Source organism: Nicotiana sylvestris, chromosome 11 (assembly GCF_000393655.2).
Source record: "Nicotiana sylvestris chromosome 11, ASM39365v2, whole genome shotgun sequence".
Lineage (NCBI taxonomy): Eukaryota > Viridiplantae > Streptophyta > Magnoliopsida > Solanales > Solanaceae > Nicotiana > Nicotiana sylvestris.
The window spans coordinates 27,740,555-27,757,462 of record NC_091067.1 but is presented as its reverse complement, the minus strand read 5'-3'; the positions used below and the strand labels follow the sequence as shown (position 1 = coordinate 27,757,462).

The following is a 16,908-nucleotide window of genomic DNA, read 5'->3' as shown; positions in this document are numbered from 1 at the left end:
AATGGTGTGCAGTTAATTAGAATCTAAGTGCTGGTTTAATTTTGATCCTTGTTTCAGAATCTGTTAGTTGAAAATTATCATAATTGTTGTATTCTGCTTAGCCGGGGTTAACGCGATGCTGGAGGGCTGGAGATAGATCCTAGAGTCTAAAGGTTTCAAGTTGAGCAGGACCAAAGCGGAATACTTGGAGTGGAAGTTGAGTGACAAGACTCATGAAGCGGACGTGGATGTGAAGCTTGATACCCAAGTCATCCCGAGGAGGGATAGTTTCAAGTATCTCGGGTCTATAATCCAAGGTAACAGGGAGATTGATGATGAGGTCTCCCACCGTATTGGTGCGGGGTGGATGAAACGGAGGCTCGCATCCGGTGTTTTGTGTGATAAGAAGGTGCCACCAAGACTTAAGGGTAAGTTATAAAGAGTGGTGGTAGGCCTACTATGTTGTATGAGGCTGAGTATTGGCCAATCAAGAACTCCCATGTTAGGAGGATGAAAGTAGCAGAAGTGAGGATGCTGAGATGGATGTATGGCCATACCAGGAGAGATAAGATTAGGAATGAAGTTATTCGGGACAAACTGGGAATAGCCTCCGTGGAGGACAAGATGCGGGAGTTGAGGCTGAGATGGTTTGGGCACGTGCAGAAGAGGAGTACAGATGCTCCTGTTAGGAGGTGTGAGAGGCTGGCCATGGCGGGGCTGAGAAGAGGTAGAGGTAGGCCAAAGAAGTATTGGGGAGAGGTGATTAGGCAGGACATGACGCTACTTCAGCTCATTGAGGACATGACCCAGGATAGAAGGGTGTGGAGGTCGAGGATTAGGGTAGAAGACTAGTAGGTAGTCGAGAGTTCCCCGTTCTTGTCTAGTAGTATTAGTAGCGCTCTTGTTTTTTTTTTCATATTCTTTGACCTCTAGTATTTGCCTATTATTTCGTTCACTCCATGTATCGTATTTCCTATTTGTTACTATTTGATGCTACTTTTTCTTTTACTTGTTGTTGTTGTTGTCTTTTTCTCCTTTTCCTTATCGTCCTTTGTCTCCCTCTTCTTTCTTTATTCCTCCTCTTTCTTCTTTGTCTTCTTCCCTTTTCTCTCTTTTCACCTTTTCTTGAGCCAATAGTCTATTGGAAATAGCCTCTCTACCTCGCCAGGTAGGAGTAAGGTCTGTGTACACACTACCCTCCCCATACCCAACTTGTGAGATTATACTGGGTATGTTGTTATATTCTGTTTAGCATTAGCAACTACAAGTTCCACCTGAAAAAAAGAAGAAAATGCTGCATTTAGAAGGGGTCGATTTCTTAACTGGTAATTGTATTATGTTCTCTGGAGGTTAGTGTGACATGAATGTTCTGCAGGTTTTGGATGAATGTCTTCGTGCAATCTCTGGATTTAAGGGGACTGAAGATCTTTCTAGTGATATATCACTTGATAGCCCTTTCACATCTGACTATGTCAAACTAAAAACAATCTCATCGGCTCCATCTTATGGGCCACATGATTGTGCAGTAAATAATGATGGAGCTGAAAAGCTGTCAGGAAGTGAGCAGTGGCTGGAAGCAATTGTCAGGCATTTGCCTCTTATCAGTCAGCATTCTTCTCCAATGGTTAGTTCATATATACTTTTTTCCAATTTCTCTAGATTTTATTACTCATACCATACTATAAGAAGTTAGTGAAGTAGGGAAAAGAAAAAGAAGTTGCACATTTAAAAGGCTCATTTGAATTCTGATTGCTGCGAAGCCTCTGAACTACTTTTACTGCCTACTCAAGTACTTATTGAATTCATGTATAAGTTCAAGAAAACAATCTTGTTTACGATTTTTAACCTGCAAGTGACTCATTGTTAGTATTCGTTGCCTTGTTAATGGAGAACCCATTAAAAGCTGCTAGGTAACTGTATGAATTGGAGCTGTTGATGTCCAGAATGGTAGTTAAAGGCACTTGTTTTCTGCTCTCATAGGGGGATATATACATAAATACCCACAATGAGAGCTCCCAAAGTTGAATATGCCTAAAATTGTAGGTCAATATATGTCACGCTCAAGTAAAGTGCAGTGGGAGTTGTGGCTGTTTCTTATATGGTGTAGTTATTTATTGTGTCCAAGAAGGTTAACAAGTTAAAGCTGCCTATGGTGTAGGTGTTCCCTTTATAACAATATAAGCTTTTAGATGAGATGATCACATAATTCAACAATATTTGTTCTCCCAGAATACTTTAGAGCATGCATGCTAATCATCAAATTGAGTTAATGCATAGAGATCTTGTATTAATCTCTCTCGTAGAAGTTTCCAGCCTGCTGTTCTGTGACTCATTTATTCTAATTACTTTGCTTTGCTCCTTTAGGTGAGGGCTGCCTCAGTTACTTGTTTTGCTGGAATTACTTCCACAGTTTTCTTTTCTCTGCCAAAGGATAAACAAGATTTCATCCTGAGCTCTTGTGTAAGTTTTTGCTACATAACTGATTAGTGCTTTGGCACTTTATCTTTTTTTTTTTCCAAGTATACAGAACGATCATGACAATTCAAGTTGTACTTGCGAAATCTTCTCAGGTTAAAACTGCAAAAAGTGATGAGGTTCCAAATGTTAGATCAGCTGCTTGTCGTGCTATTGGTGTAATTGCTTGTTTTCCACACATTTTCCAGAGGTACTCAGAGTCATTTAGCCTTGGTTTCTCGTTGGAGGCATTATTTGAACTCTATTGAATTGTGTGACCACCTCATCTAGAAGCTTAAGCTTAAACTGTTAGAGAGAGTATATTTTAATTTACTTGTTATATTTTGTCTCCTAGGCTCTCTCATGTGTGCCTGATTCTTTTTCATGGGCCAAACACATGAACATGTTTTCTTCTTTTTTTTCCGGTGGCAGTGAGATTTGAACTCTGGCCTTTGCTTGCTTTGATACCATGTTGAATTGTGTGTCCACCTCATCTAAAAGCTTAAGCTTAAACAGTTAGAAAGAAAACATTTTAATTTATGTAGTTACATTTTGCTAGTCAGCAGACTCATTTACTCTCATTCTTTGTTAGCGAGTAAATATATGTTCCAATCTTGGCAGTGCAGAGCTTTTTGACAAGTTCATTTCTCCTGCTGTGCACAACAGTAATGATTCCTCAATATCGGTTGGTTTCAATATCCTGTTTTTGCATACCTTATCCTTTTCAACATATTAACCTAGTAAAAAGTTACAGGCAAACTTAACGTGCTAACTTTCAGGTACGCATAACAGCCTCGTGGGCTTTAGCTAATATATGTGATGCACTTCGCCACCATGTTGATGTACATGGATTTGAGAACTTCTCTTCAGGTCCTTTGAACTTCTGAATGCTTTTAGATCTTTTTGTTGTGTAACAATACCTTTAGATGTCTTATTGCTCTTCTATATGAATGATTCAACAGTGAGTTCGCGGTCGATCTCCTTGCTGATGAACTGTGCTTTACACCTTACAAACGATAATGACAAGGTAAGCCATGCTGTTAGCTATATCTGCTACTTCCAGTTCTTCTTTCTTGACATTTTTGTCATGTTAGCTATCACAGTTTACCATTTATATCTCATGTTTTGTGATATCAGGTCAAAGCAAACGCCGTAAGAGCATTGGGTAACCTTGCAAGAGTTGTTAGGTTTTCAAGTCGATCGTGTGCTTATGATAGGCAAGCAGATTCAATGGTCGTATCTTCTGAGGCCAAGCCCACAAAAGATTTGTCCGTTTGCGAGGATCTGGGAGGTTGTCCAAGTGCACATAACACTCCCTTGGAAAATTTTAAATGGCTTGAGAAGATGGTGCAGGCATTTATTTCATGTGTTACAACTGGAAACGTTAAGGTATTTTTTCTCCCTCATAGTGCGCATCAGGTAAAAAGCAAAAAAAGAAAGAATGAAAAGGAATAGTAGATATCATACCCTGAATTACATGTGTCCTCCAAGTACAGTAACTGCATACTTAAAGGGGTTGGCATTGGTATCAGGTACAATGGAATGTTTGCTACTCATTGAGCAACTTGTTTTCCAATCCAACATTGAAGCTGGAAAACATGGTTTGGTGAGTACTTCCTAACCTTGTCCTAATCTTCTATTTAGCATGTCTTTGTTTTCTATTGATGTTGGATGGCCATGTCATTATGCCTAGAGATGTTGGATGGCTTTTGTTACACGATTCAGTATTTGGCATCCTCGTCCTCAAAAACCCATGTCAACTTAACAGAAACATTGCTAGGTAAATTGGTTTCAGATTGTGGGAGTTACATGGATATATCCAACCTGGCGAGCCAAAGAGGATGAATGGATAAAGTTGAGGACCAAGTTGATTATCTCATCTCTTGGGTTCCTTAATGAATCTCATCCAAGGCCTTTTTTGGGTTTTAGTGCCATAAGTAGAAGAGAGTATAGACGAAAATAACATCTACAAGTTTCATAAGAGAGGACCTGGTTACTTCTATGGGTCTGATTATATAAGTGGATATTAGCAAATTCAAGCACCATTTAAACAATATTTAAAAAAAGTAAAAGATGATGCAGGTGCAGAGGCACATGTCTGAAGGATCAGAAAAGACTGCCTAAATGTGAAGGGTGATACACTCAATTCCCTAAAACATGAAGTCAATAAATGGAAAGAATTAAAAAGTTTGGGGAGCAAAATGAAAAACCAGTTCAAAACCTATATTTTGGCAATAGGTGTATCTTGATTTACATTAATCCCCATTTTGTAAGAGCTACATAGAAATATACCATTAATAGAACTATACTACCTGTCATATTTTTTCTCTTTGTTTCCTTGACCATGCTAATTGATAGTCACTACTTGTTTTAAGAGATGATAGTCCGAAGCAGATAGGTTGCATAGGACTATAGGAGTTGTCATCTTACTAAATCATGCTTAAAAAAAAAAGGGGTAGCCCGATGCACTAAGCTCCTGTTATGCACGGGGTCCAGGGAAGGGTCGGGCCACAAGGGTCTATTGTACGCAACCTTACCTTGTATTTCTGTAAGAGGCTGTTTCCACTACTCGAACCCGTGACCTCCTGGTCACATGGCAACTAGGACTGTATTCTGGGCCGGGCCCGGGCCTCGTGGGCCTGGGCTCTAGCGGTCCCGGGTTTCGTGGGCTCAATGGGTGGAACCGGCCCGTGACGGGCCTAAGCCCATATGGTCTTGGGCTAAACGGGCCGGGCTCGTGGGCTTCGCGGGCCTAGCGGTTTTTTTTTTTTTTAAGGCAATTTCTTGTAGTATCATGGCTATATTAAAAATATATATGTAGTATATATGTAGAAATCTAATTATTAAAGTGCTTGACGAAAAAGAAAAATAACAAAACAATAGTAAAACACTAAATTGTCATGCATAATAAATTAATAACAAAGTACAACATGAAGCATAAATACGTCTAATAATTTTGAAATAACACAAATTGTTGAAAAAACCTTAAAGACGAATTCTTGGATAAATACCCTCAACACAATGCTTTATATGCCTCCTTAAAGTGCCTGTGGTTTGAACAATACTAAAATTTAAGACTCTTCCACAGTTCTTGCACTTTAATTTTTGGCCTTCTTCATTTTCTTCAACCACTTCATAGTACTGCGAAATAAATTTGGAGTTGAGCCGACGGAAGCGGGAGTTGAAGTGAGGCTTGACTCTCAAGTCATTCCCAAGAGGGGTAGTTTCAAGTACCTTGGATCGGTTATTCAGGGGATCGGGGAGATTGACGAGGATGTCACACACCGTATAGGGGTGGGGTGGATGAAGTGGAGGTTAGCGTCGGGAGTCTTGTGTGACAAGAAAGTGCCACCGTTACTAAAAGGTAAGTTTTATAGAGCAGTGGTTAGGCCTGCCATGTTGTATGGAACTGAATGTTGGCCGGTAAAGAACTCACACATCCAGAAGATGAAAGTAGCAGAGATGAGGATGTTGAGGTGGATGTGCGGGCATACAAGGATGGATAAGATTAGGAATGAAGATATTCGAGAGAAGGTGGGTGTGGCCCCCATGGAGGACAAGATGCGGGAAGTAAGACTCAGATGGTTCGGGCACATTCAGAGGAGGAGCACTGATGCACCGGTGAGGAGGTGTGAGCGACTGGCTGTAGTGGGCACGCGGAGAGGTAGAGGAAGACCTAAGAAGTATTGGGGAGAGGTGATCAGACAGGACATGACGCGACTTAGGATTACTGAGGACATGGCCCTTGATAGGGAATTATGGAGGTCGAGCATTAAGGTTGTAGGTTAGGGGAGGGTGTGAATATTTCTACAGCACAATAGAGGGAGACTATCCAGTTAAGAGTTAGACTAGGAATGCCATTGGTCGTCTATTGATGCAGGGCTTTCCCTCTAGTTGTACTTATACCAGCCACCTATTTCGTATTTCGTATTTTGTATCCTGTATTTCATATTCCATATCTCTTATATATTGTTGTTATTTTTATTACGCATTTTTATGGTACTAATATATCGTCTCCTATTGTTTTTTTGAGCCGAGGGTCTCCTGGAAACAGCCTCTCTACCCTTCGGGGTAGGGGTAAGGTCTGCGTACATATTACCCTCCCCAGACCCCACTTGTGGGATTATACTGGGTCGTTGTTGTTGTTGTTGTAATTTTGAAAAATCTTGTTTTGTAGTATATATAGTATATATATAATATATATATATATAGTATACTAGTATAGAATGTTATGTATATATTGTATATTGTCTTGTAGTATATATTGTATGTTATGTATATATATTCTCTTATATATTTTTTTGTAGTATATATTGTATCTTATGTATATATATTCTCTTATATATTTTCTTGTAGTATATATTGTATGTTATGTATATATTGTAGCTTATAAATAATTCTAAGTAAAGACAAAGAAATATTGCGAAAAGATATTCAAGGGTAGAAGCAATAAATTTTATTACCAAAAATGGCATATCTTTCTTAGTCATCCTTCCCCCAATGGAATGAGCACAACAAGGTACTAATACCACCATTAGAAGGAAAAAAAACTAAGGAAGATGTGCCAAAATACAAGTTACATATTAGTCTATGTATTATCTCTAACAAATCTCATAAATCCTTCAAGGTTCGGAGGAGGTTGCGTTGGTGGTGGTGGAAAAGAAGCTTGTTCATCACCACTTCCGGGCGAAGCCGAATCCTCCGCAAGTTCCGCTATCATTTCTTCATAAGCTTCATCTATCGCCGGTTGTGCTTCTGCAATTCCAAAGTTTCTTCTTTCCGAGCGGATCCAATCTCTAAACAATACTGATTTTTCCAAGCTATCCCTCATAGACGCTCTATGATCACCTATTTGCAGTTTTGCTTGACTGAAAGCGCTCTCTGATGCAACAGTTGAAGCTTGAATTGATAAAATATCCAGAGCCATCCTTGCAAGAACCGGAAAATGTTTTTCCCTTGCCTTCCACCATTCCAAAAGATCAAAAGAGCCGTCTGGATTCTCCTTTTCAAGTCCCTGAGACAAATAAACTTGAAGCTCATTTAGATGTGAAGTTTCATCATAATTATCACCTTGAGAACCCCTGAACTCCGTCCAAGATTTAAGAGCTTTTAAGCCCGCAGCTCTTTTAGACGATTGTGAGCTAGACGAAGTAGGGGTTGGAATAGTTGGCCTAGCATGCTCTAAGGCAAGTTGATAAGCATTATAAACTGTTTGAGCATTAATTTTAATTGAGGCTTTTGCATCTGCAAGTGTAGCAACTTCCTCATTTGAAAGATCTAAAGCCTTATAAATATTTGAATACCAAAAATGAGGACCTCCCAATTTCATTGTAGGATTTAACATTGCAGCAAGACCATAAATAGGAGGGATAGGAAAAAAATATTTTTTAAACTTTTGTTTCATTTCATTTATAGCAAGTTCATAAATGTCCCCACCCTCACCAAATTCAACAAACAAATCAGATAGTGCTGCAATATAAACTAAACAGTTTGAAATAGTAGGATAATATTGCCCAGAAAATGCATTTGTAGCAATTTGAAAATGTTCTAAAAAATCTAAAAGAATTTTAACATTCGTCCAATCTTGAGTAGTAAGCATTTCATCATCATCCTCACCACCTACCCGAGAATTAAACGTTGCATTAATTGGGTTTCTATATTCATATGCAACTACTAAACTTTCGTACATACAATTCCATCTAGTCGGGCAAGGTTTAGGAACCTTTCTTTCTCTAAGGCCATATTCATCACATTTTTTAAAATACTCTCTAAGTCTACTTCTACGGTTTGAATAAAAAAGCCAATTAAGAGCCATTCTAACCTTTTCAATTTCTATGTTTAAAATTCGCATACCATCACCGACAATTAAATGATAAATATGACAAATACATCTAACATGGAAAATATTAGTAAATGCAGGATTTAGTGTTGTTGTAAGCATGCCTATAGCACTAGTGTTACTAGAAGCATTATCCATAGAAATTGCCATTATTTTATCGCTAAAGCAAAAATATCTACAAATATCTGCAACAGTGTTAGCTATAAACTTACCTGTGTGACGTGAATTAATTATTCTATACGCAATTATGCGTTTTTGCATTATCCATTCCTCATCTATCCAATGACTTGTAACAGTTAGATAATCACAATCATTACCACTTCTACCAATATCAGTAGTAATAGAAATCCGATTAGGTATATGAGTAAATAAATACCGCAAATATTGTTCATATTCATGTTTGAATTTATAAATATCACTCTTAACTGTTGCGCGAGGCCAACCTTTATAAGTAGGATTAAAAACTCTTCTAATATAATGAACCCAATTAGGATTAGAAGCAAAAGTATAAGGTAAGCACATAACAGTAATCATCTTTGCTAATTCTTCACGATCTCTATTTGGATCGTAATATAAAATACCTCCGGTGACAGTGTTAATTCCTGGTTGAACTAGATTTGAACCTGTACTAGGGTTAACCGCAGAATCTACACTTGTCCCCTCTAGCTGCGCTTTCATTTGTAAAAATCTAGCCTTATCTCTAGGGTATGTTTTTATGTGCCTAGTCAAACTACCCGTGCCGCTACGGTCTCCAGTATATTTATGCGCCATTAATTTCCCACAAGTTTTACACTTAGCCTTGTTTTGTTCTCTTACTTGAGTAAAAAAATTCCAAACTAATGATGTTTCTAGGCGTTTAGCAGGTTCTCTATTAAAAGTAGGAGTTTCTACAGGTGGGTCGGCCGGTGCATCAGTTGGGTTATTAAGAGGACTAGTAGGTGTATCATCTAAATCCGGTGCTTGGGTTTCATCATCATCCTCATTTTCCTCATTATTTTCTAAGATAGTTTCATTAGGATAGCATTCATAATTTCATCATCTAATCTTTCACCTGGTGCAACATTATGATAAAATTCACTATCGGTAAATTGAAAACAAGGGTGATCACTATCAAGAATTACGGAAGGAGGAGGACGTCTAGGTTGGCGACTACTTTCAACTTGCTTATCTTTTCTAGGTCGGGGAGCCGGGGGAAGGGTAGTTGGTTGGCCACTACTTTCACCGGTTTTATCTTTTCCTTTACCAAACATTTTTTTCAAAGTAAATGCCATATTAATTATAATTATGCAAACTAAACCACACAAAAATATATTCTTAAAACGTAAGAGTTGAAACGAGTTTACCGGATTGCCGAACAACTTCTTGAAAATTGAAAATCGTTGAACACTTGAAAACTTCAATTCAACAACTTCACAATTTTTCACGAAATTTCAACAATAAATTAAGTAATTGTAGTAGAGAGATTGAGAGATATTGATGAATTGGTGAATAAAAATGAAAGTGAGGGGGTATTTATAGTTGAGAAATGAGAAAAAGTGTAATTATATAAAGTTTGGGGGCCAAATGGGCATTTTCTAAACTTAAAAACGGTCAAATTGTCAGCCCAAACGGCTAGATTTTAAATATGGCCGTTGGAGAATTTTAAAAACAAATTTTTTTTTTTAAAAAAAATAGCCGTTGGGCCCGTTAGGCCCGCCAAGACCGGCCCAGGCCCGGCTGACGGTCCCGGGCTAAACGGTCCCGGACTCGTGGGCTAATATATGAAGACCAGCCCGTCACGGGCTTCTCAGGACCACCAGGACCGGCCCACCAGGCCCGTTAGGACTGTGGGCCCGGTCCGGTCCGGTCCTTAAAGGGGTTGGCATTGGTATCAGGTACAATGGAATGTTTGCTACTCATTGAGCAACTTGTTTTCCAATCCAACATTGAAGCTGGAAAACATGGTTTGGTGAGTACTTCCTAACCTTGTCCTAATCTTCTATTTAGCATGTCTTTGTTTTCTATTGATGTTGGATGGCCATGTCATTATGCCTAGAGATGTTGGATGGCTTTTGTTACACGATTCAGTATTTGGCATCCTCGTCCTCAAAAACCCATGTCAACTTAACAGAAACATTGCTAGGTAAATTGGTTTCAGATTGTGGGAGTTACATGGATATATCCAACCTGGCGAGCCAAAGAGGATGAATGGATAAAGTTGAGGACCAAGTTGATTATCTCATCTCTTGGGTTCCTTAATGAATCTCATCCAAGGCCTTTTTTGGGTTTCAGTGCCATAAGTAGAAGAGAGTATAGACGAAAATAACATCTACAAGTTTCATAAGAGAGGACCTGGTTACTTCTATGGGTCTGATTATATAAGTGGATATTAGCAAATTCAAGCACCATTTAAACAGTATTTAAGAAAAGTAAAAGATGATGCAGGTGCAGAGGCACATGTCTGAAGGATCAGAAAAGACCGCCTAAATGTGAAGGGTGATACACTCAATTCCCTAAAACATGAAGTCAATAAATGGAAAGAATTAAAAAGTTTGGGGAGCAAAATGAAAAACCAGTTCAAAACCTATATTTTGGCAATAGGTGTATCTTGATTTACATTAATCCCCATTTTGTAAGAGCTACATAGAAATATACCATTAATAGAACTATACTACCTGTCATATTTTTTCTCTTTGTTTCCTTGACCATGCTAATTGATAGTCACTACTTGTTTTAAGAGATGATAGTCCGAAGCAGATAGGTTGCATAGGACTATAGGAGTTGTCATCTTACTAAACCATGCTTAAAAAAAAAAAGGTAGCCTGATGCACTAAGCTCCTATTATGCACGGGGTCCAGGGAAGGGTCAGGCCACAAGGGTCTATTGTACGCAACCTTACCTTGTATTTCTGTAAGAGGCTGTTTCCACTACTCGAACCCGTGACCTCCTGGTCACATGGCAACAACTTTACCAGTTACGCCAAAGCTTCCCTTTAAACTAAACTATGTCTATAGTTTGAAGAAGAAAATATTTAGGGATTTGGAAGGGTAGTGACATCTCAGTTATTGACAAAATCTTAAGATGCATTATGTAAACGAGGATAGCTGGATTGTTGCGTGACTCATAATTCTTTTTCTCTTTTTTGTATTGATTTTGACGGTTGAAAAATTCTTATTGTGGGGTTGTTGGTACAGTCTCCAAACTGCAATCCACCAGCTTAATTCTGTTCTTGAGTGGTGCATGATTCTTCTCTTTTACTCTATTTTGTATTGATATTCCCATACTTCTATATGTTTGCAGTATTTGAGTTTCCACATATGTTGTTAACATACATTATATATTGTCTGTATTGACTAGCATGTAAGCATTGCAGGTCATCATCAGTTTTTAGCATTTTGTTGCTACTCCTTCGTGATTCTTCTAATTTTAAGATCAGGATACAAGCAGCTGCTGCTTTGTCTGTTCCAGCATCCTCAAATGGTGAATTCTTCTTCTTTATCTTTTGTTTCATATCTCATCTCACAGTTGGCTTATGGAAAGGTTTTTTTCCTGTTCCTCTGGAACACGTTTGCATTTCCTCTTAACTAGTTTGCGATTGTGGCATAGTAGTAGTAGTTGTTAAAACTTGCATACTGGTGGCTGGTGCTGGAAAAAGCTACTTGACAAGTAGGACTAACCTGTGTTAAAGGACAGCCAAAATAAACTAACGGACAAGACATAATTTGTAGATATAGCTGCCAGCACAATCTTTGTGCTGATGAATTTCCTGTTACCATTGTCCAAAAGAAGAAAAAAAGAAACTAACATAACAGGACAAGCCCATGCTAAAGGTAAGTGCAAGAATTTAGTACAATAGAAGAAGTTTGTGGATATGACATACTTTATGTAGTCATCCGATCAGATACAGGTTGAAAAGTCGGAGGGTTTTTTCCATCTTGAAGTCAACTGTCAGTCATGTTCATTTGTATTTCTTCAAGCTATTGGCTCTTTCCTATTTTGACCTCATAATGTGAGACCCGTTTTGTGCAGATTATGGCGGATCATTTTTTAGTGTTCTTCAAGGTGTGCAGCATGTTGTCGAGAGTCTGAGTTCTGATGAGATTTCATCACCATCAAATTTGAAATATAGGCTGGCACTTGAAAAGCAGGTTGAGCTCCTAGACCATATTACTTAGACACGCAAGACATTAGAAGTATAGCCAACAAGGAGTATGAATATCAATTCATGATTTGAAATGCCTGCTGAACATTTTTAATCTTTTCATATAGAAGACGTCAAGTTTTGTACCCCTTCTTAATGAAAGATGAAAAAGTTGTGTACGCTTTCTTGTCTTGACTACCTTCATATATTCCCTTTATAGATGTTACAATATGACATTGTTGCAGTAGTGGGCTGGCTCTGTAGTCTTCTTGACTAAGATTCTCTTTTTGAAGCATATGTTGAAACAATAACTTACGTGTGTGTTATTGCTTTTCATCTATTTTCTGGTACTTATGATGCTGGTATTATTTCTATGGTTTCTGTTGATGGTACTGATATATTGTATTTTTCGTCTCCTTGAGCCTAGGGTCTATCGGAAACAACACTCTCTACCCCCTTGGGGTAGGGGTAGGGTCTGCGTACATTCTACTCTCCCCAGACCCCGTTTGTGGGATTTCACTGGGTTTTTGTTGTTGTTGTTGTTGTATGTTGAAACTTCCAGCTAAAGGGTTATATTATTTAAATACATAAAAGCTGAACACTTTTCTACTTAAACTTAAACTTGAGATATATGTCATAATTATTGATTAATTGGTGTTGCCATGTTGGTAAAAGTGTTTCACTCTGTATTTGGTGGATTGGGGCAATCCCATGACATGAGTTCAATGTTTTAATAAGTTCGATCCTCTTTATCATAGTTGATCACTCTCGTTTCAATTATTTTCACCTATTGCTTTTTACTGAATTTTTCTTTTGCAGCTGACCTCAACTATGTTGCATTTGCTTGGCCTCACTTCCAAAACGGATGATCGCCATGTCCATGAGTTTCTAATGAAGGTAAGACTTATTATATTAATTCAATGCTTGAGAATCTATAGATTGTTTTAAAAAAACCTCCTTATAAAATAACATTTAAAAAGCACCTTTGTATTTTAAGGAGGTTTCCTGGAAGATGATTTATGTGGTGATATTGTACCATTCCGCTACTTTCCGTTCATTGATGTTGCTGCTTTGATTCCCATCTGTGTTGTGTGCATCAACTTTTTTTTTAGGCAGTATAAAGATTTTAGAACTGAAGTTCTCTTCGCTAATGTTGAGACCAATGGCGGATTTATGTATTAAGGTATGAGTGCTGAAGCACCCATTGGCTTTGGCCAAATTGTGTTATGTATTCATAGATAACAACAGAAACAACCCAGTAATAGTCCCACTAGTGGGGTCTGGTGAGGGTAGAGTATACGCATACCTTACCCCTGCCCCGAAGGATAGAGAGGCTGCTTCTGGAAGACCCTCGTATGTATTCATAGACAATATTTAAAAATTTAAATAATTGACCATGAGCACCCACTATGATCATGTTTGACCACTATAAATTTACTAAAGCAGTGAAACGCCCACGTCCTGTAAATCTTGGATCCGCCACTGGTTGAGACCTGTAATTTGCTTTGCCAAGTTGTCGACATGCTTGCCCTTTAGTGTGTCCACTTGGAATTGCAACATGATGCTCCTACATCACTATGTTGTCTTTCTCCATCGCCATATATCCTAATTTCCATCTACTGCCACTCTTTCTCTTTCTTTGGGCCATATTTTGAGTTGCTTTTGATATGCCAAATCTCTTTACTATTACTCCACCACCTCTAACCTGTCTTCACAAACCTGAAATGATGGTGGGCATGTTTTTCTAACAGTTCTGTCTGAAGTTGCTTCCATGTTTATCAGGCAGTTAAAATTTTATAATTTTTGGATTCCCCTTAGATTAAAATCCTCAGAATCATAAATTGGTTACCAATATCACCTGGTAAGAAGCCGTTGATTGGAATAGAAAATTTCGGAAGAATTAGGTTCAAATACATTTCCTGGGATCCTTTTCCTTTCAAACTATAAACATGGGAATTGTTGAAGTAGCTCCGCGGCCCATGCTATTGGGGTCAGAAAGTAAGCTGGCGATGCTTTCGGCTACTGGATTTTCGCCATTTAGGATGCTGCATCCGGGCTGCTTCGCCTAGCAACATGACACTTGTATTGCTCTCTTTTTCTTGCTTCATTTAATGAAGCGTCTTCACTAATAGAAAGATAGGATTGTTTGCTTCATAGTGTCGATATATCAAATAAAGGCCCCTGAAACTATTTTTCGCCGCGTCTCAATATTGGAATGGTGGATAATGAATGAGTCTGTGTATCTAATCTTAATCAAGTGAAAGGGTTGTCAATTGGATCTTCTCGTGACTTGAATTTTCTTAAGATGGTAGAATCAGGCTGATCATGGTTTTGTTTAGCATCTATCCTCAGACATGATTGAGAAATGTATGGAACGTAAGGTTATTTGCCGTTTGTAGATAAATCTTTATTTTCTGGTGGGCGTAAACAAAAATTGTGCAGTCATTAGTATTTTGGATTTACTTTGAGCCTTTCAATATTGGTCAAATGTGTTAGTAACAGCCATTGGAGTCACCAGTTAAGAGCAAGCACTATGGTGCTAACTGCTTCGTGAAAGTAGTCCTTATTATGCAAGCAGATAAATATGCACATATACATATTTGGCCCTTTAACCATTCATAAATATATACTGCATTAGGTTGCATGCATGTGTCTTTCGACATGTTTGCACATAAAATATTGTATTTTACGTTAATAAAGAGTTAAGTGCTTAAAAGTTCACATCAGAAATCTTCCACTCAATCTCAAAAGTATCTATGTTCTTTTAAAAGTTTCATATATGATTGTTGTCTTAGTATCTTTTCTACATAATTGCAGATTATTTTTGGGGGAGGGTGGTTGAGATTTTAGTTATTTCTCTTAATATTTCGTGTGCTGATGTTTTCTTCTAATTTCGATGCAAGGGGATTGAGTAGCATCTTTGATAGCTAATTGTATTGTCTTATTCTTTTAATGGTAAAGAGAACACATAAAGAGAACTTGAAGAAATAAATCAAGAATCTTAAGATACAAGGTTATACCAAAATACTTGGGTTGCTAATATGGAGGTTTCTGTATATGTTCTCTTTCCAGATTTCTAGTCCAGAAAATCTGTAATTGCTTTACTATCTCTTTTCTCAGGTTTTTGTCTCATTTTCTGTTTATATTCCTGTAGAAATCATCCTTCCTTGAGGAGTGGTTTAAGTTGGTCTGCATGTCTCTTGAGAAATCACCTAACCAGTTTGAGGCCGAATATTACTCTTCTGTTAACCACAAGAAAGACGTAATATTCAGAGCGGTTAGGTCACTCATTGAGGTGTATGAAGCGCATGATCTTCACGCTGTTGTACAAAGGTTTCACAAGCTGTCCAACATCCTATAACAGTTTTCCAGTTTTTGGTTCCTACATCTGCTTGGTCGGTCTGGTGTGTATTTTCTCCAGCTGCTGCTGCTTGAGCTGGTTAGCCGTATCCAGTCGATGCTGTACCTTAAGCTCTGTAGTTTTGCCATGGCCCTCTTTGTTGAATGACACCAATGACAACCTGTAGATTATTCTTCCGAACAAAGTGGTGGTTGTCTTTTGATGTGAATTTACGTTGGAGATCCCAAATGGTTGCCTTTACCAAGAGGATGAGCGGACATCTCCCAGTGATTACTTGTAGATTAGTATGTGTACAAAGTGATTGCTGTCTTTGGATGTGCATCTCCATGGAAGTTGCTAATGGTTGCCATTAGCAAAAGGATGTGCACAAAGGCGCCAAATGATAACCTGTAGATTAGCCTCCTGAACAACTTGATAGTTATCTTTGGATGCGCATCTTATTGGACTCTTAAATGGTTCTAGCAGAAGGAGCAGCAGAAAATTTCCAGTATCCTCTGGTTTTTGACATGCACCGAAAATTGTAGTGGCTGCTTTATATATGGGTTAGGTTAGTCATCTGGAGACATCCTGTATTTGTTGTGTTTTATTGTGCAACAATTTTTTAGGTTAGTCATCTGTAGACATCCTGTATTTGTTGTGTTTTTTTGTGTAACAATTTTTTTCAACTTTTTGTGTAAGAGATTTTGAATCCTCATTTGGTTGTGCTTACTGCCACAAAATTATTTATGAATAACATTAGGACCACGTATATTTTTGAGACAATGCATATAAGTCGTTGGCTTAATTAAATTTTATTATAAAAAGGTACCATCAATGGGGAAAGCAATGTTGCATCATGGGAACATTAACAGCTAATCGACATCAAATAAATATCAAAAATTTATGTGGTCATTCACGTCTCATTTCTACCGCCGACTAATTAAATTAATTTCTTTTTAACTTTTTTTTATTACATTGGGGGAAGGAGAGAGGGAAAGGAGATTAAGTTATCGTTGGCTAAGTTACTCTCCCCGTCTCAATTTAGATGAGGTAGTTTGACTCGCTACGAAGTTTAAGAAAAAAAGTAGACTTTTGAAACTTGTGGTCTTAAAAGCTTAGGGATGAAATGTCACGACTCGGAATCCCATCATCGGGACCGTGATGGCGTCTAACATC

General features: G+C 38.1%; 1 protein-coding gene across 7 annotated transcripts in view; it reads left to right on the top strand.

The window, feature by feature from the left end:
- LOC104244697 (uncharacterized) overlaps nucleotides 1–16,519 on the top strand; it is a 55,580-nt gene extending 39,061 nt beyond the window's left edge. For 6 of the 7 annotated variants that reach the window (XM_070162349.1, XM_070162354.1, XM_070162350.1 and 3 more), the window contains exons 15-22: nucleotides 1,355–1,603; nucleotides 2,344–2,439; nucleotides 2,550–2,644; nucleotides 3,055–3,118; nucleotides 3,213–3,303; nucleotides 3,396–3,460; nucleotides 3,571–3,822; nucleotides 3,966–5,210. In XM_070162349.1, coding sequence (XP_070018450.1) covers nucleotides 1,355–1,603; nucleotides 2,344–2,439; nucleotides 2,550–2,644; nucleotides 3,055–3,118; nucleotides 3,213–3,303; nucleotides 3,396–3,460; nucleotides 3,571–3,822; nucleotides 3,966–4,043 — 990 coding nt within the window. In that variant the 3' untranslated portion in view covers nucleotides 4,044–5,210. Of the gene's footprint in view, nucleotides 1–1,354; nucleotides 1,604–2,343; nucleotides 2,440–2,549; nucleotides 2,645–3,054; nucleotides 3,119–3,212; nucleotides 3,304–3,395; nucleotides 3,461–3,570; nucleotides 3,823–3,965; nucleotides 5,211–11,624; nucleotides 11,732–12,280; nucleotides 12,400–13,211; nucleotides 13,290–15,546 lie in introns of those variants that run through there. The other variant, XM_070162355.1, reaches the window with a different exon arrangement.
- Nucleotides 16,520–16,908: the final 389 nt, after the last annotated feature.